The sequence below is a fragment of the Mercenaria mercenaria genome, chromosome 16, assembly GCF_021730395.1.
Source record: "Mercenaria mercenaria strain notata chromosome 16, MADL_Memer_1, whole genome shotgun sequence".
Lineage (NCBI taxonomy): Eukaryota > Metazoa > Mollusca > Bivalvia > Venerida > Veneridae > Mercenaria > Mercenaria mercenaria.
In genome coordinates this window covers 37,252,270-37,272,401 of record NC_069376.1, presented here as the reverse complement: position 1 = coordinate 37,272,401, position 20,132 = coordinate 37,252,270, and the positions used below count along the sequence as shown (strand labels likewise).

The 20,132-nt window shown below is 35.5% G+C and overlaps 1 protein-coding gene across 1 annotated transcript; it reads left to right on the top strand.

Annotated features, from left to right (window-relative positions):
- The first annotated feature begins 236 nt into the window (after positions 1–236).
- Positions 237–11,730, top strand: LOC123541026 (glucosidase 2 subunit beta-like). The gene is made up of 8 exons (XM_045326370.2): positions 237–367; positions 3,125–3,502; positions 4,386–4,477; positions 5,116–5,255; positions 6,674–6,828; positions 7,780–7,915; positions 9,005–9,108; positions 11,002–11,730. The coding sequence occupies exons 2-8, from the start codon at positions 3,158–3,160 to the stop codon at positions 11,098–11,100; spliced, it is 1,071 nt and encodes a 356-aa protein (XP_045182305.2). The 5' UTR covers positions 237–367; positions 3,125–3,157; the 3' UTR covers positions 11,101–11,730.
- Positions 11,731–20,132: the final 8,402 nt, after the last annotated feature.

Genomic DNA, 20,132 nt, shown 5'->3' with positions numbered 1-20,132 from the left:
GTAAAAAGCAATTAACACATCTGTTGAACTATTTAAATACCGTATGACAAGTGCCTGTCTAGAAAAATAATCTGATGAATCTATGTGAGTATTTTTAAAAAGTAATCCTTCTGACTGCTGCCAAATAGCTATAAAAATAACTTCTTTGCTACTGCAGACCATTCTGAAATGTTTGCTGTATCAAGCTATAAAATGTGCCGGGTCCGTGATAGCATACCGGTAGGCACGGCTTTTAACTGATTTTACCGATCATGTGACCTACGTGTCTCCAAACAAAATGTCTGCGCCCATGACAATTGTTGCTGTCAACTTAGTTTCTGGCCGCAGGCATGCGGAAAATATCTGCAGATAGCAAGATACTATGCAGGTACGTTATATTTATATTTTTTAGTAAAAAGACATGTTTTGGCCTTGAAACATGTGGAAAAAAACTTAAAAAACTATCTTCGACCTATAAAATATCTGTGATGATTCTCTCTCTGGTGCAAAGTATTTACTCTGACACTTACACTAAAGGCCGGGGAAGAATTATAAAAAGGATTCAAGCAGAGTAATGGTCACTCTTTTTGTGTACAATGACCCAAACAAACAAACAAAGACCCAATAAACACTGTCAATAAACGCCACCAAAACCATGTTCTGCAAGCGAGTTGTTAATAGTTCAATAAACACCATGAAAAACATGTTCAAATTTCACATGCTAATGAGCTAATGGATCGCTAATTAACATAAATGTGTTGTTTAACAACATGCTAAAAGGAGCGCATAATAGATCGCTTAACGGATTGCATAATGGATCACGTGTAAATTTTAAGTATTAAAGCATTTTCACAATAATGTTTATAACATTATGCATGACATGACACAAAATTAGCAATCATTCAAAATTTTCATGATCACAGTGATTCAGGTCTAGACAAATCATTTGATAAATCATGCAGCTAACAAAAATTCAATCTTTATCAAATATGGATAGACAAAGAGAAACATACATTAGCTAGTTTTCACATATTGTATAGTAAGTATGCCATTTGATTTAGCATTTTGAAAACTAATAATAGTATTATATTATATCAAATAAAATCTTGGAATTTAAATCTATCATACATGCACTTAATTATTTTATTGAAATCTTTAAAAATCAGAATATGAAAACATGCATTTATTTATACTGAATTGTATGTATTAAGAAAACACCTTTATTTGTAAATCATAGAAAATGAATGAAATAACAACCACCCGTTCCTCTTCAATAATCCATCCTGTCCATCCTCTATTCTTACTACCTACAAAATGCTCTAATTTATGTCCCTTTATATTATTCCTAAGATGTGATTATACATAACATAACAATGGCAACTAGAAGATAACAATGACAACTAGAAGATATGCTGTGAATTGTAAATTGCAGGGATTAAATATGTTTCCAGATAAAAGAGGTAAAAGCCTTCTGAATGACTCAATAAAGTTAATAACTGGCTTCAAAATCACATTCCATTTAATGGAACATGTTCCGTGAGCGATCCATTACAAGCATTTCTTGATTGTTTCAATGTGTTGCTAATGGAACGCACTAACAAACAACAACAAAAAAGCCTGTTTTGACAATGTTTTTAAGGCATAGCTGTCAAGGCTCCACTAAGGCCACGAGTGTGATCGGGGTTCAAAGGGAAGGTTGTCCCTCGTGGGGGTCTGGAGGGCGATGATCCCTAAAAGCTGGAAACGCCCTCACATGGAAAATTTAGATTTTTAACACAAAATAGATATGGTTTTGAATAGTCTCCCTCCATGTTTACTTTTTATGACATTTATTCATGCGGTAGAAATAACACGTTGCACCGGTGAATGTAAAAGCTGTATTATACGGTATGAAAACACCGTGTCAACGTCGCCTCGCATGTTTGCTTTAGTAATTTTCTACGAAAAAAAACAGTTGATTGCTTTATTGCTTTAAAATGCATGTGACCTTGAAAAGTAGGTATGTGAGCGTGATCTAGGACCAAAATGCGTGTGACACACGCGCAATGCGTGTCTTGACAGGTATGTTAAGGTGTTTTGATAGTGTTTATTAGGAAAAATTTTTGTTTGGGGAGCAAGCAAAATAAGAAGTTTATATTAAAATTTCGAAATTGGAGCACAGATATTGTTGTCAATCTTCTTTTGACCAAAAGGTCATGGCAATGACTGACACCAATCAATGTCAATGAACACATGATGATTGACAATGAGCTAATCACGAAGCAGCACTCTCTATGTACAAATGTATCATTTGACATTAGGCAGGAAATTTTCACATGTTTATGAACATGTATTACTGAAGTCCATAGAAAACTATTGTCCCAAAAATTGTGGCTTTCAGGAATGGAAATTGAACAGCTATTTTCTCATTTATTGATTATACGGCAATGCACTCGTCATTTTTTATTTTGTAGAAAAATTTAAACATAGGAAACCAATTAATAAATTTTGCCTATTCCACCATCACTTGCACACCATTTTTGTCAATTCAATGGCATTTATCAAAATTTAAGGAAATTCCTTTCTGCTGTGTGTCAAGTAAGTTCTGTAAAGGGAGTTACATTGAGTAAAGAGCACAATGCAACATTTTTGCATTTACTTAATTGGTGATGTAAATGGGACTTGTGAGAGCAAGGAAAGAAAAGAACATGAGGTAATAACTACATTATACATGCAGAAAACATTATTTGGAAAAAAAGACATTTAACACATAAATCCAGTGTTTCGTTCTGGTACAAGAAAAAACAAAACTGAACACATGATGAATTAAATGCTTCTGTGTTTACATCATTTATACCATTAGACATTTTTTTATGCCCCCCATACATTTATCTAGGGGGCATGTAGCGTTGCTGCTGTCATTACGTCCATCCATCCATACTTGCCATATGTCTGTCCCTCCAACACTGTTATCCTGATTTGCTTCAAACTTGCACAGAGATGAACAAGCTTGATGTGCAGATGACCATAAAGGAAGGATTTTTTCTGCGAATATTTTTACTGCAGTTATGGCCCTTTGATAGTTTTTTGCTATAATTAAAGACATAATAGAGGATGGACACAATTTCTAGTTATGTTATGTAAATGGTTTGATTTCTGATTTCAGCAATGACGAAAGTTCTACAGTAAACAGTAAACAATGAACCTGCACCTTGTAAGAAGGAAGTACAGAATTCTATCACTGGTTGCAGTGACTGGAACTATATTCTTATGCTTCCAACTACTCTCATTCAAAGTACTCAATTTTACAAGTAGACATGATTCAAAGTATCAGTCTAAACAGAGTGCAAAGGTTTTAGATGAGTTTCCACCAGAGTCTAATGTTGTTTATGTAAAAGATAAACAAAAAGACAAAGTTGATAAACTGGAAGACAAGCATAGAAATAAGAATGAAATTCTAGAACTTGTAAGAGGCACTCACATATCACAAGTTGAGACCTATAAAGCTGATTCGAGTGGAAATTTTCAGTGTGTTCAGTCAAAGGTTAGTATTACTATCTGTTAAACAACATGTGTTAGATATTATAGAAAAATTAAATCTGTAATTCAATTTTTATCATCTTAGCCAGAAATTGTCTTCCTGACATTTTCAAATAATGAAATATTTCAGTGTCTAATGCCATATTAGAAATTGCCAAGACTGGTTTTGACTTTTATGCACTCATCAGAAATGACAGTGTACAATGCAAGCTATGTTACGTCAGTAAGGACGCCAACGTCAGTGTGACAAGAGTGCAAATAAGGAGTATATATTTTTGTAATATTTTACATATAATACCATAAGATAGCAATAATATCAAAATATTGTAATAAGGTATCCTGTTGCAAAGGCAAGAAATAGGAACTGTAATTGTTCCAAGCTATTGATGGTTGAAAAAGATGTATGCTCAGTGGGAAAATGTGCACAGATAAATATTTCTTTAATGTTATTTCAAATATTCATTTTATTTGCTTTATGTGTATTTCTGGATCATTAAATAGTTCCATAAGGCTTTTAATTTTATGTTAAAAACAGATGAAGCAGTTATCGGAAGAGATGTTATGCAAAATTACATGGTTAGAAAATCACAACTTGCATCATTGCACATGAACTAATATGGTTAGGGCCATAAAGGGAAGTAATCATAAAGAATGGATTCAATGATATTTTCTTCTGTGTTAATCAGTATTCAGACCTTTGGCAAATATTTGAGAAAACAATATATTGAAAATAGGGTATAACAAGAAATAGGCATATTTTAGTTTCACAACAAAAATGTGGCAGCCACATTATGCCAGTTAAAAAAAAAAAGTTTTTTTGTGTTTCCTGAAAAAGTTGTATTTCAAAGTTTTGTTGTATTCCAATGGCACTGACATATATTTTACAGAAGGTGATACCGTTCTCCTCAGTTAATGATGATTACTGTGACTGTGATGATGGTAGTGATGAACCTGGGACCTCAGCTTGCCCAGAATCAAGGTATACATGTAGTACTTACTTATTGTCTTCAGTGGACATTAGAACCACAGACATTTCCAAGAATTCCTAGAGCTTTAAATAAAAACAGTATATGTACAATGGTCACTAAAAAGGAAAAATACTTTTCCTCTTAAGCTGGTGCAAGAAGGTGTGAATGGTGCATTACCTTGCATTATGATTACCACTCATCAACAGACTCAGTCAAAAACCTGTAATTCTACTTGGTTATGTTCTGTGCTTACAAATCAGTCAAATGGTTATTTTATAGATTTGCCTGACAAGATAGTCAGATAATTTTCAAAAATTAACATTATTAAGAGTGGTTAACTGCAGCTTTATTTGTAAACATTAGCTGGATAAGTTAGTAAGATACTAATAAACTTTGATAATGTGGCAGTTGACCTCAATACAATCGACACCGTTTATTTTTCAATACAGGTAAATCCAATAATTTCTTTACAATAGATCTGTGATGGATTATCTTTGAACACCCCTGGACTTATTGGACTCAACTGCCACATTATCAAAGCTTATTAGTCTGATGGTTTACTGCTGCTAGATTTCTTCCTTAGGTCTTAACTATGTACCTAACAGTTGTAAATATGCCAACATTATATTGTTACATTTGTTTATTTTAGGTTTTACTGTACATTTCAAAACCCAGATATAGAACCACAGCATATACTAGGGTCAAGGGTCAATGATGGTGTATGTGACTGCTGTGATGGTAGTGATGAATGGGGAGGCATATCAGTATTCTCAGGGGTTCACCTGACAGGTAATCTATGGTTGATAAACATACAGTATCAGTTTTCTCAGGGGTTCACCTGACAGGTAATCTATGGGTGATAAACATACAGTATCAGTATTCTCAGGGGTTCACCTGACAGGTAATTCATGGTTGATAAACATACAGTATCAGTGTTCTCAGGGGTTCATCTGACAGGTAATCTATGGGTGATAAACATACAGTATCAGTGTTCTCAGGTATAACCTATTACAGATAGGTTTCTGGTGATAAACATATAATAGTATGAGTGATCTCAGGTACACCTATTACAGATAAGTTACTGATGATAAACATATAAATGTCAGTGCTCTCAGGTATAACCTATTACAAACAAGTTGCTGGTGATAAACATATAGTATGTATCAGTGTTCTCAGGTTACCTGTTGCAGATAGTTGCTGGTGATAAACATATAGTGTCAGTTTCTCAGGTTTTCTTTTACACATGAGTTGCTGGTGATAAACATATAGTGTCAGTTTCTCAGGTTTTCTTTTACACATGAGTTGCTGGTGATAAACATATAGTGTCAGTTTCTCAGGTTTTCTTTTACACATGAGTTGCTGGTGATAAACATATAGTGTCAGTTTCTCAGGTTTTCTTTTACACATGAGTTGCTGGTGATAAACATATAGTGTCAGTTTCTCAGGTTTTCTTTTACACATGAGTTGCTGGTGATAAACAAATAGTGTCAGTTTCTCAGGTTTTCTTTTACACATGAGTTGCTGGTGATAAAGGTATAATATTGTAGTTTTTAGGGACACAACAGATAAGTTGTTCTGTATAACATACAAAAATATCAATGACCTTAGGGGCAGTTTTACAGGATACATTTTTTGTAGTTGTTTGTGATAAACACAGAGTGTCAGTGTTATCAGAGGAGTACATCTTACATTAGTCCAGATAATAGGATGTTTTGGGACAGGGTGATAACTTTTGACTGTCACTGTCACGTTAGAGGGATGACAACAATAAAATTTCGGATCATAAAACAAGTTATCCCGATAAGCCAAATGAGTAAGGCTAACCTTACGTGTAGTTGGTTGTGATAAACACAGTCACAATGTTAACAGAGGGTAAGTCTGCAAAGATCATAAACATTGAATAACAGTGTTCCCAGAGTTAACTTAATGTTAACTTGCCCATATTGACCCCAGTTTGCCCCATTTAAGTATTACATACAAATTCTTTGAAGTCATACACATTTGAGAATCTCTCAGATATACTAGACATTCAACTCTAAAGTGTTCATTTATCAACAGATTTTCACTTGCATAAGATTTAATGTTATAGAGCAGTGTAATCAGCGTTTGCTAATTTTCAACTTTTCTCATGAGCAAGTAAGTACATGTATATCTATGTTTCTAACACTGTGCTTATCTTAGTACAATGAATCTGTCTTATTTCACAGACAAGAGGATGAAGAGCAGTTTACAGCATGCACCTTGTAAAGATGATTGTCAGGCTGTCCTGAAACTGAGCGAAGAAGATGACAAAATACGAGCACTTGGGAAGAAGCTGAAACTAGCATATATAGAAAAGGGTCGTAGAATCTCAAAGTCTGAGGTATGAATTTGCTCAGCTTTTGTTGACCCAGCAGATAGCTAAATTAATGTTTGTTTTAAATACATATATTGGGACTAGCAGAAATAACATCTGTAACTGTTATTTGATATTCTTTAAACTTTATTTGTCCTTTCTTCAGTTCAGGCCAAAAAGGTAGACACATGCCTTTTTTTCTGGCAAGATTTGCTGTTATATATATGGTTTTTAATATGTTACAACTGATGTGTGAAGTAAATTGGTCAGAGGCGGGCTCTTACAGGCTTTCTCTTAGCACTGTTGAAGTACTCAGAAAATTATATTTTTAAGATATCTGATAAAGGGTATGTTCTGTCACTTCTGTGAACTGTTCACCAAACATTATTTTTTCTTAAAGCAATAGGGTGTTTTCTAGCATGTCCCCTCCTCCCACACTCAAAGTTATATTATTCTTGCAGCAATATGTACGTGTCACAGTGTGTCTTCTAGAAACTTTCCACAAAAGTAACATTATTCTTGCAAATTATGTGCCACACAGTGTTTTTATCAACTGTTCACATAAATTACTCTTGTGGCAATGTGAGCTATGGACTGTCTACCAAATTTGTATTGTTCTTGCAGCAGTATGGACCACTAGGTGTTATCTATAAACCATGCTATGAAGATTGATCTCTTATAGCAACATTTGCCAAAAGATACACTCTATGAACTGCTCACAGAAGTTAAACCTTACATTCAGAAATATGAACTACCAGATGCACTCTAAAAAGTGTTCAGAAAGTTTTTTTCAGCAATTTAATATGGACTACAAGGTGTGATCTGTTAAATGTTCACAGAACTTATAGTTTTCTTTCAGCAATATGGACAAGAATATGTGTCCTACAAAATGTTCACAGAAGTTACATTTTCCTTCAGCAATATGGACCACAAGGTGTGTTCTATAAAATGCTCACAGACTTTATATTTTTTCTTCAGCAATATGGACCACAAGGTGTGTTCTATAAACTGTCAACAGAGTGCTATGAATATGACGCTCATGAATACAAGTACAAACTGTGTCCATTCAAATCTGTTAGTCAACAGGCATTCCCCTCAGCAGCAATAGATCTGGGTTAGTAAATTTTCATTACATTTTTGCTATGATTTGTGTTCCTGCCCATTTTGTTCTGGCTTTTTCTTTAAAGTTTTCATTGGCATTCATTGTAGACATCTTACAAATATACTTTGATTTCACCTGCAAAATTTATGAGAAACAGACATTTTTCACAATAGGGTAATTTTAAAAGACAGATAATTTTGCTTTTTGAGTGTAGCATTTTGTTTATAACTAACTGAAAACAAAGTCTGTCAGATGAGATAGAAATAACAACACTTTAAGTGCTATTTTTAACAATATATGTTGAAACCTGATTGTCTAACTTTTATGAAATTTGATTTTCCAGCTGTAAATTTTACAAGTATAGCCAGAGGGGTATCTTTATACATATTGCAGAAGTCTATTTAATTAATTTAAAAGAAATAATTGATTTTGCTTGTAATTTTATGTAATTTATGTGCAACTCTTAAATGAAAGAACCAGATTGCATTTTAGGGTGAGATAGACATGTCTTACACTTAATAGTGGCTTTGCTCCATGATTTAGACAGAAAATTAATCACACTGTCAGTTCTTCTATTTAACTTTGTTATTCTGGGTTTTCCACAAGCAATTTTTTCTTACCTTTAAAGATTCTAGCATTTTATCCTCCTTATGCTGTCCAAAGGGGAAAGCATATAGTCACTATTTTGTCTGTCCGTCTGTCCATCCATCACACTTCTTGTCTGAGCATAACTCCAAAAGTATTGAAGGTACTAACTTATAACTTATCACACTGATAGAGCTCATTGAGAGGAAGTGCAGTGATAAGGAACTCTAGGTGGTCCCATTTTTAATTACCTCCCTTTTTGTGAAAAGCTTGTCCGGAGCCTAAGTCCAAAACTATGAAAGAGACTGACTTGATACTTTACATATTGATAGAGGTCAGTGAGAGGAAGTGCATTGTCAAAGAACCATAACTCTAGCTGACCCCATTTTTGAATTAGTCAGTCAAACTATTTGAGACACTAAAGACATATTCAATTAAAGAGTTATATTAAATGTATCATGGAAAGAGGATACATAGAGAGTAGAATTGATAGTTGTCATGTTTATGGTATTACAGGAAAAACGCCCGTATGGAAAATAAGATTACCTGGTCATTTTGTGTTGAAGATGGACAAGGGGGACGCATCTAGGTGTCCTATGGGTAAACATAGAAATACTGTGGTAAGCTTTTCAAATATTTACAGAATAATATTAAAGGGTCGGTGTGTTGAGTGGTTCAGGACATTTTCCTCTCATGACTGTTGGTTCAAGTCCTCGCTTAGGGTGTAGAAGTCTTTCATGTGAGGAAGCCATCCATCTGGCTTACGGAAGGTCAGTGGTTCTACCCAGGTGCCCCACTGATACCTGCAATAATGCCTGGAGTGGCACCTAAGGTCCTGTTCCTCTTTTGGTCACCATATGACCTATGATTGTGTATGTGTGATGTTAAACCTAACAACAAACGAAAACACAAACAATATAACTATAATTCTCAAAAGAAAATACATAGACCAGTTTTAAATGTGGTATGAGAATAAACGACTTTTCATTGAGGTTTTGTCTCTCTATTTCTATGGGCAATGGGACTAAGTTTCATGTTATTTAATGGCTATTTTGTTAAAACAGTACCCGCCTGCTTAGCTCAGTAGGTAAGAGTGTTCCAGGTCTATGGATCGCGGGGTCGTGAGTTCAGTCCTCGGGCGGGGCATATGTTCGCTGTGACTATTTGATAAATGACATTGTGTCTGGAAACATTAGTCCTCCACCTCTGATTCATGTGAGGAAGTTGGCAGTTACTTGCAGAAAACAGGTTTGTACTGGTACAGAATCCAGGAACACTGGTTAGGTTAACTGCCCGCTGTTACATGACTGAAATAATGTTGAAAAACGGCGTTAAACCCAAAACAAAAAATTGTTTGTTTTTTAAAACATCAATTAGTTTAGCTTGATTTTTCTCCTGCTTTTTGCACTTATTTTGATATGCGATCCACGTTCATTTTACAAATATTGTTGGATATGAAATTGTGCAAGTTTGTATCTGTAAAACATCTAGTTAATTCTAAACTTTCCTAACACTTCCAAATATGGATAGGAAACAGATTTTCAAAATTACATTACCCTTGATGTGTGATATTGAGTCAGACTTGATGTGATATACTGCCTTGATTGGCATGTTTTTATCATTATAATGTTTTCCTGGACTTGTCCCCAAAAACTGCAGTTGTAATTTTTCATTCAAACAGAACTACTGAAGACAGAATTAATTGTTACATGTAAGCAATTTATCAAATTCATTAAGATATAATTTTCATAAATTTTTTGGTGGACCTAGTCCACAAAATTAAAGCCCAAAGATTAAGTAAAACGTCCATTAATTAAATATCCAAAATTTGAATTCATATACTCATGATATTATGATACAGGCTCACATGTCTTTTTGCCCTACGTAGAGTGCACATGCACCAAATTTTACTTCCATTACTAAGGAAAGGGTCAAGTGTAAATTCATCTATAACTGCTTTGGACCAAACCAAAGAATTTCCTTCCCACAAGTGACAACATCTAATGCTTTCATGGTACTTGCAGTATTACAACATTGTAGTTTTTATTTGAGCCGCGCCATGAGAAAACCAATATAGTGGCTTTGCGACCAGCATGGATCCAGACCAGCCTGCGCATCCGCGCAGTCTGGTCAGGATCCATACTGTTCACTTTCAAAGTCTATTGCAATTAAAGAAATGGTTAGCGAACAGCATGGATCCTGACTGTTTGCCTATTTTGTCAGTAGAGAAACATTTAGCCCTTACCACACTAAATTTCTATAATGAACTTGTAATTGTCAATCTTATAATTTGGACAGTACCATTAGCTGTTAAAAGGGGTGATTACCAGAAAGCTACTGACTGAAAAGCGAATAGTGCAGATCATGATCAGACTGCATGGATGTGCAGTCTGATCATGATCTTCACTGGTCCCAAAGGACCAGAACCAATCGTGTCATGGTAAGGGTTGGACCTGATAGCTGTTACATATATTTATAAATGTTTACCACATGCTGTCTTTGGTATCTTTCAGATTACATTTATATGCGGCCTCACGGACAAAATAGTCAAAGTTTCTGAGGAAGAAAAGTGTACATATTCTATGAAGTTTTCCACACCAGCAGCCTGTTGATGTATCTCAACTTTAGGATAACAAAATGTGTATTTGCTGTTGTGAGAATTTAGTGAATGTAAAAGAATGAGGTATCAGGGACATTTTGTTCAAATATTAAATTGCCAGCGATTTAAAGACAAATCAAAGGCAGATTACATTGGATTTTCTATAATCTGTGATATTGCTACGTTCTACTGATGTTTTGTGTATTGCTGACTCACTGTAAAACTGCTGTCACTGGAAATAAATAAAGAACCAGAAACAGTTATCTCATACTGAGGTGACAACTTAAATATCAGATGAAGTGTAGTTTTACATTATTTGAACAATCGGGAGCATTTGAGTGTGATAGTGAATAATATGAACCCAATAAATGTAATGTCAACCAAGAGCTGACCAAGGTTAACATTTTTGTCTAAAAGTTAACAGTATATCCACTGTTACCTCCAAGGACAAACTTCTTTCCTGTTTACCATTTTGTCCAAGGTTATTCAGCTATTTGAGCATTAACTGGTTTATTGCTTTGTTTCGAGTTGGTCAGTAGCTGTTCATAGCTCATGTTTAATGCATTATTTGTTTCTAACCGACTATAAACTGGTTTATATTTTATATATCTTGTATGGTGGATGTGTTTAAGATTCCTTTTTTTAACAAATTTATATGAGCTGTGCCATGAGAAAACCAACATAGTGGCTTTGCAACCAGCATTGATCCAGACCAGTCTGGTCATGATCCATGCTGTTCACTTTCAAAGCCTATTGCAATTAGAGAAACTGTTAGCGAACAGCTTGGATCCTGACCAGACTGAGCTGATGCGCAGGCTGGTCTGGATGGATCTATGCTGGTTGCAAAACCACTATGTTGATTTTCTCATGGAGCGGCTGATATGTCTTTGAATTTTTTCCCAGGACTTATTTTTGATATATTTTCTGTACCATTGGGATTATGGAGAACATTCAATTTTACTGTAATAGAATTCTGCTTAAACCAGTACAAGGGAGCATGATGGTTGTTGTACATTTCATTACCTCTCATGAACAGACTCGTTCAACCTGAGTCTGGTTTTATGTTGCTTGGTTTCTATACCAATATCATCTTGCGTGTCTATCACCTCATTCATGTTGCTTGGTCTTGATGAAGTAACTCACTGTGTCATTCAGCTGTGTTAAAATTCTTCTTTAAACTTGTTTGAATTATTTTACCAGATTTGTGACAGTTTGTTCCAGTATTTTTCATAAACATAATTATATTATTTTGTCTTTCCATTTTTAGCTTGACAATACATTAAGTGTATTGGGAGCTCTCCTGCTCAAAATTATGTTGATGTTGATGTTGGTATCCTCAACTGTATGCTTGATTGAAGTTTTGATACCTTTTCACTCTGTTTCTGTTATTGCTTGACAGATTTGCTTCAAACTTAAAACAAGTGTTCCTCATCATCACCGACATTGTATGACGCATTAATCACTCCACTGATAGCTCTAGTCACCTCAGATATGCTCTTTTTCTCTATTCAGCATTGAAATAGTAGAGCGAGGTGTTTCCTCGGACATGCCTTGGTTTTAGCTCAAATATACAAAGTATAGATTTAAGGAGAGCTATCCTACTTGACCCGGCATTGGTATCTGTATCTATACCTTTGTTAAAGCTTTGATGCTCTTACTCTATCACCGTTATTTCTTGATAGACTTTGCTTCAAACAGAAAAAAGTTATTCCTGATTATCACCTACATCAGTATGACACAAGGGCCATAACTGTAGCACCAATATTACATGAATTAAACCCTCTCTCAACTTAGAATTATGTCTTACACCACACAGTGGTGTGGGAGACATATTGATTTACTCCTGTCTGTGTGTGTGTCTGTCTGTCTGTCACAAAGCTTGTCCGCACTCTAAGTCGAACATTTCTCATCCGATCTTCACCAAACTTGAACAAAAAGTGTGTGCCAATAAGTCCTCAGCCAAGTTCGATAACTAGCCAAATCGGCCCAGGCACTTCGGAATTATGGCCCTTGAATTACCGAAAAACGCTCAGATTTTAGGCGCATTCATGAAGCCAAAAAGACCCCTATACTACTCATGAGTAGTATAGGGGTCCTTTTGGCTCCGGGAATGTGCATGCAATCTGAGTAGTATAGGAGTCCTTTTGGCTTGATGACTGTGCATGCACTCTAGTAGGGCAAGTTCGATAATGAGCCAAATCAATCCAGGCACTTCGGAGTTATGGCCCTTGAATTACCGAAAATCAGCCTTTTTTATTATTGTCAGTGCTCTAAGTCGAACATTTCTCATCCAATCATCACCAAACTTGAACAAAATGTGTTTGACCATAAGTCCTCGGCCAAGTTCGGTAACTAGCCAAATCGGCCCAGGCACTTTGGAATTATGGCCATTGAATTACCGAAAATCGGTCTTTTTACTCTTGTTCGCGCTCTAAGTCCAACATTTCTCATCCGATCTTCACCAAACTTGAACCAAATGTTTTTGACCATAACTCCTTGGCCAGGTTCATCAACTAGCCAAATCGCCTGAGGCACTCCAGAATTAAGGCCCTTGAATTACCCAAAATCGGCCTTTTTACTCTTCAAAGGTATATTTGTAGTGAGAAAACAGTATATAAAGTCTGACTTGCTATTTAGATGATTAGGCAGTTGTGGGAGACATGCGTTTTTCTCAAAAGCAACTCTAGTTTCAGATTAATTTTGATGCACTTTCACTATATCTCAGCTATTAATGAATGGACTTGTTTCAACCTTAAAATAAATGCATTATCAAACACGTCATATGACACAAGGACCATAACTCTTGCACCAATATTTCATGAATTATCCCACCTTTCTACTAAGAATTTTAGGTTTAAGTTTTGATGCTCTTTCACTCTATTCTTGTTATTACAAAATGGATTTGATTTATACTTCACCCACATCACATGACACCAAGTCTATAATTTTGACATCATTATTTCGTGAATTATGCGTCCATTTTACTTAGCATTTCTGGCTAATTTTGATGCATTTTCACTGTAAATCTGTTACTTCTGAATAAATTTTATTCAGACTTGAAATAGTTATTCCACAACATCACCCATATCATATGATACAAGGGCCTAACATTCAGCTAAAATGTATTATGAATTATGTCCCCTTTTTAGTTAGAATTTCAGGTTTAATTTGAGATGCACCTTCATTCCATAATGAGTTTGATGCAGGCATGAAGTAGTTGTTCTGCATCATCACCAACATCATATGACATAAGTTTCACAACTCTGGCAGGAATATTTCATCAATTATGACACTGTTTATCATAACCGAGTATAAATGTTAGTTAATTTTTGATACACTTTCACTCTATCTCTGTTATTACTCAGTTCCCTTACGGAAATATTATAGTTTGCCGTGAACACTTGCTGCGATCATGCCGCAAATATCCGGCAAACATGCCGTGAACACTTTTGATACAATTGGTATAACTGTTCGCGGGATGTTCGTCTGGTGTTCACTTTTCACCTGCAAATTAGTTTTGCCGCGAACAAGCTGCCGCGAACTTTCCGCGAACAAGTAGCTGTGAACTTCCCATGAACAAGTTGCTGCGAACATCCCGCGAACTAGTTGCTGCGAACATCCCGCAAACTAGCTGAAAACCATCTCTACAGAAATTTTATACAAAAAAGCATGTACAGAAAAAGTGCAAAAACAAATAAATTAGTAGGAATCAAGGATATAAATCAACTGAATAAACTTGAACACTGAGGTTGTAACAAATTCAAATCGTCAATGTCTGAACTTTTTCCTATCATATTTTGAGCATTTTAAACAAAGTTTTAATGATAAAATATGTTTGAATTTATTTCAATAACAGTGTCAGAGTGCATGTATTCATTTCATCCCAATGTTTTTCTTCACACTGCTTATAATTTATATGTATCACTACAAATCTGTCATAGTTTTACATATTAATTATCAGACTTATTAAGCTTAGAAATTGTCAAAATAAGCTAGTTTTATATTTCTTTTTAGATAATCTGATACAGCTCTGCAAAAGGTTAAGCATATCTATTTCATTTTCAAAATTCCTTATGTTTACTGAGATATATGAGTATAGAAATTAAACATAAATTTTCTGACTTACCACAAAAAAGTATATATTCCTATCAGCCTCTAAGAATCACTTATGAAAACTTTCTGTAATGCACACAGATTTCCTTCTTAAACATGTCCAGAATATCTGGTTGTAATTAACTTATCAGACTCATACTGTGACCTTACAGATAATGTTATAAATTAATTGATCTACAATTACCTGCTCTTATAAAAGTTCTTCAGTAACAGTTTACCAAAAGATTATAATCTTCTGAGTTCTTCTCGCGAACATGCCGCGATCATTGGTCTTCCTGCGAATATCCCGCAAACTAGTATCAAACCAATCGCAACATGATCGCGGTAGCAGCGAATATCCTGCGAATAGGTATGTTCGCGTCATGTTCACGGCCGTTCGCGGCATGTTCGCAGCTTTTTGACCATTTCGTAAGGGTTAACTAAAATTTGACTCAACTGATTGTTGTCCAACATCACCATCCACATAGGAGTCATTAAGTTCTTCAGCGAGTTTTCTAGATATGCCCATTTCCAGCATCGAAGTAGTGGAGCACACTGTCTCCTTTGACAGCTCTTGTTTTTGTTGTTTTTCAATTTTTAATCAAATTGTGTGAATATTTGATCACTTGCCATGATTTGAAGTTATGAATGTGGGTCCAAATTTTATGTTTGATTATTTGAGCCAAACCATGTGAAAACCAACATAGTGTGTTTGTGACCAGCATGGATCCAAACCAGCCTGCACATCTGTGCAGTCTGGTCAGGATCCATGCTGTTCACTTTCAAAGCCTATTGCAATTAGAGAAACTGTTAGCGAACAGCATGGATCCTAACCAGACTGCGCGGCTGGTCGCAAACGCACTATGTTGGTTTTCTCATGTGGCGCAGCTCATTTTTCAAGAAGCAAGATGTTTCTGTATAGTTTGTATAGTTTATGACTTTGACCATAAGTATGTATCAGCTTGTGTGTTTTGTGTTCAAGTTATCAAATAATAGAAACCTTTATGTTGTTTATCGTCTAAATTTATCTAGTTCGGATGTGCAGGAATATAATAAATATCACATATTTTGATAAGAATTATGCTAGACTTCTGTTATCCAAGTAGTGATGGAATGGACATCATGCGGCAGTTTGAGATCATAACTGACATAATAAATTAATAATGCTCTTTTACTGGTTCATGCGTCAACCGTTGTTTTTCTCATAAAAGCAGTTTTTGACCTTTTCCTTTTTTTAATTGGTATTCAAATCCAGCCACGTTAGAATGCTTCATGAATTATACATATAATAGTAACACAACAGAATTTTGTTTAGCAAAGTCTATTTAAACATGGTAATGGTCATTTGAAGAGATTTCCATAAATAGGTCAGTCATGTATAGGTAATCTTTGGAGGATGATTTTCATGTATCATTTTACTTTTGGTGTCCTCATTTAAGAAGATACAAGATATCATGTTATTTTTTGATGCAGAAATATGTTATTTAACAGCGAGTTTGTGTGGTTCCATTTCTTTGTTTTACTTTTCTGTGTATATTTAAAGTGTCCACAATAATTTATTTTGACAATAAAACCTTAATTTTAAAAGAGTTGCGTTATTGCAGTAAATAAGTACATTCTCTATCGTAGATGCCTGTTCCATGTTTGTGATATACATGATGTATTAATTCCGGAAAACATAAAATTTGTACAGGTACACTTCCACACAAGGTCAGTGATAGTTAAATTAGCATTTAATACGGACTTATGTTGCTGAGTGGTTAAGGTCGCTGACTTATAATCACTTGCCCCTCACTGCTGTAGGTTCGATCGCTGACCTTGGGTGTAAAATTCTTTCGTTAGAGGATCCGTAAAGTTGACTAACAAAAGGTTGGTGGTTCTTACCAGGTGCCTTCGTCTGTCCATGCCTGAAACAATACCCAGAAAGACACACCTTGTCTCCCTCCGCCATAAAAGACCTGAAATTCACCAAATGATCTATATAATTTGTTGAAGGAGGAACGAAAGGCTGGCTACACTAAGCAGGCTTTCAAGTAGTCCTACTTTTCCTAATTTTTAGGTCTGTTCCTTCTTTTTTCCTACTTTATTTTGAAAAAAAAACTCTTACTATTCCATACCTCATGTTTTTATTTCGATGTAAATGAGATGTGGAACCAAAATTTGTAGTCCTGTTTGGCGCCATATAACCTATACTGTGTTGGTGTGCCGTAAAACCCAAATAAATATTCCTACTTTTTTTATCTAAAGAGCCCCATGTGGTTCTGGGATGATGTGTGTATGAAAATAATTGGAACCACTGCCTTACTCTTGCATGATCATAAGAGGCGAATAATAGGGTCTTAACACTTGGTTTTACTGTAACTCTGTGATTCCGGCAGGTATGCAAATTTTGATACCATATCTCATGTTTTTATTTCGATGTAAATGAGATGTGAAACCAAAATTTGTAGTCCTGTTTGGCGCCATATAACCTATACTGTGTTTGTGCGCCGTAAAACCCAAATAAATAAAATGAATTATCTCATGAAAGAAGAAGAAATATGTTAACAAATGTTGTTGGTCTATTTGTATAATGAATTTTGTTACGTAATATAAGGAGACCTTTGAAATGTTCCTGGTGACCTCTTGTGCATGCAGAAACCTGCTGTCAGTTCGTGATACGAGTTAAATACTGACCTTGATACTGAAGCATAAGAGGTTGTTGGCAGCTGTGTACAGTGGGGACCTCAAAGCATCATGAAAATAGACAGACCTTATATATTGTGATTTAAGTTCATTTGAAGTGTCCTGCTAAGTAACTGTGAGTAAATGTACGAGATTTTGGGGTAAGTTTGTTCTCATAAGTTCCTACTATTTATCATCAGATTCCTACATTTCTTATACTTTGTTTATATCAGAGGCTTCTACTTTTCTCCTAGTTTTTTCTTCAAAGGTCACTTGAAAGCCTGCACTAATAATTAAGTTTCTGTACAACACCACCACCAGCTGACGTTTCTGTACAACAGGGTTGAAGTGTATGTACTTCCTTTGCAACAATAGGATAGAAGGACTAGACTAAACTATGCAAGTGTCTTAAAAGGGACTTGAAATATTTTACTCTCCGAGTATCATTCATATCGAAGTATTCCGAGTTTCCGCGCGAGCCACTGCCACAGTAACTAACGTCACCAAGATTTAAAAGGTTATATTTCATTTCCACTTCCGGTCTTATATGGGTAAAAATACATTTCATCACATTAAAATGTATTAAACTTTAAACGTTAATTTCATATAAGTATCGTCAAAACAATCTATATGAAACCGTTGACGATGATGGTGATGTATATTCTGTTTTAATTAATTACACAATCAGTTGAAAGTTTACAAATCTTCAAGCGCTCTTGAATTTTATGCCAATCAAAACATAGTCGCCGGATTTCCGTACATGCCAAAATCTAGCAAGAGTGACATTTTTGAAGTGTCGGAGCGACTTAAAACCAAGGAAAGGCAAACAAACCATAACAGCAACAACCTTAGAAAGAAGCAGTCCAAGAGAAACTAAGTTTTACCTGATGCTGCAGCTAGTTGTGATGTAGGCGGTGATATAGCTGATGTGAATTTCGACGACAGCGAGGGGCTTGACATTCTGACCGCTTTTTAAAGAAGACGAATTATTACTGATGTGTGTGCAGATGCACGAGAGCCAGTGAGTACGGTAAGTCTCAGATGTGTCGTGTGTGAAAGTAAACTCTGTACCCCTTAGACCACGGCTTACCAGACCCTAGTTCGGCCACAACTAGAACATGTATCTTAGAATATATCAAAGGAAGATCTTTCTGAGTTCAGACGCACATCCAGTGTCGTACAATCATATTTTACAGTACGTCACTGAATTAGCGTCTACTTTATCTTCGTTGTGTTCAATGTAGGCTCTCCTTGATGCATAAGATGCATACTTGTGAACTAATCAGCATTTCCACCCACCCTGCCCACATACCTTCCACTTTAAAAAGGTTACCACACCCTAATTAGGGAGAGTCTCCAAACATGCCCTTGTGTTAAGCTATAGGTTAATCCCAGCCTCCTTAACACTGGACTATGTGTAGCAAATTTACAGTCACCTCTGCTTTGTTTATTACAGACAGAAATTATCTACGGTCTTCAGTATCTCAGGGGTTGTTAGGGTGTTTATGATTAATGTGGGAACTATAAATGCTAAATGATCATTTTCTCGCAAGTTTTGTAAAAAGTAAGATGTTAAACATTAAACATATGAATGGACTTTTCATCAGTTTTGAAGAAAACTGAGCAAGATACGATTGAATTCTTCATTTTTTGTTAATTTAATGTAGTCTGTCACATTTAAGCAACATTTTATTATTTTTCTTTAAAAAGTGCATGCCACAATACTGCTGCATTTGTTTGTTTTGGGGTTTTAAGCCGTCTTTCAACAGTATTTCAGTTTTGTAACGGTCGTCAGTTAACCTAACCAGTGTTCCGGATTCAGCACAAACTTGTTCTCCGCAAGTAACTGCCAACTTCCCCACATAAATCAGAGGTGAAGGACGAATGATTTCACAGTGCCTTCTATCAAATCGGCACAGAGAACATAATCGAACTCGCGACCCCGAGATCCGTAGATCTGCGCTCTCCCTATTGAGCTAAGCGGGCGGGTGTAACTGATATATAATATCTGGTTGAATGTTTGGTCAAATCATTTATAACCTTGTTTTGTAAAACCTGGATTCTTTGTGTTGTGTATAGCACATCGTCTCGTTATGGGAAACATTTGTACTAAAATAAAAGAATCCATTGATGACAGAGTTACTACAGTGGGCCGGACAGGAAAAAAACATTATTGACGTTTGATCTCCAAATGTGACATTGTTCTTGGCGTTGTGCACGACACATTGTCTCATTATTGGAAACATTTGTGCCAAAAATATAAAAATCTCTTGATGGGTGACAGAGTAA

Bases quoted from the DNA above. Each gene is read 5' to 3' on its own strand.
- LOC123541026 (XM_045326370.2), top strand. From the start codon at position 3,158: ATGAACCTGCACCTTGTAAGAAGGAAGTACAGAATTCTATCACTGGTT. The intron at 4,478-5,115 runs GTATACATGTAG...TGTTTATTTTAG, and splicing joins TCAGCTTGCCCAGAATCAAG to GTTTTACTGTACATTTCAAA. The intron at 6,829-7,779 runs GTATGAATTTGC...TTTTTTCTTCAG, and splicing joins GTAGAATCTCAAAGTCTGAG to CAATATGGACCACAAGGTGT.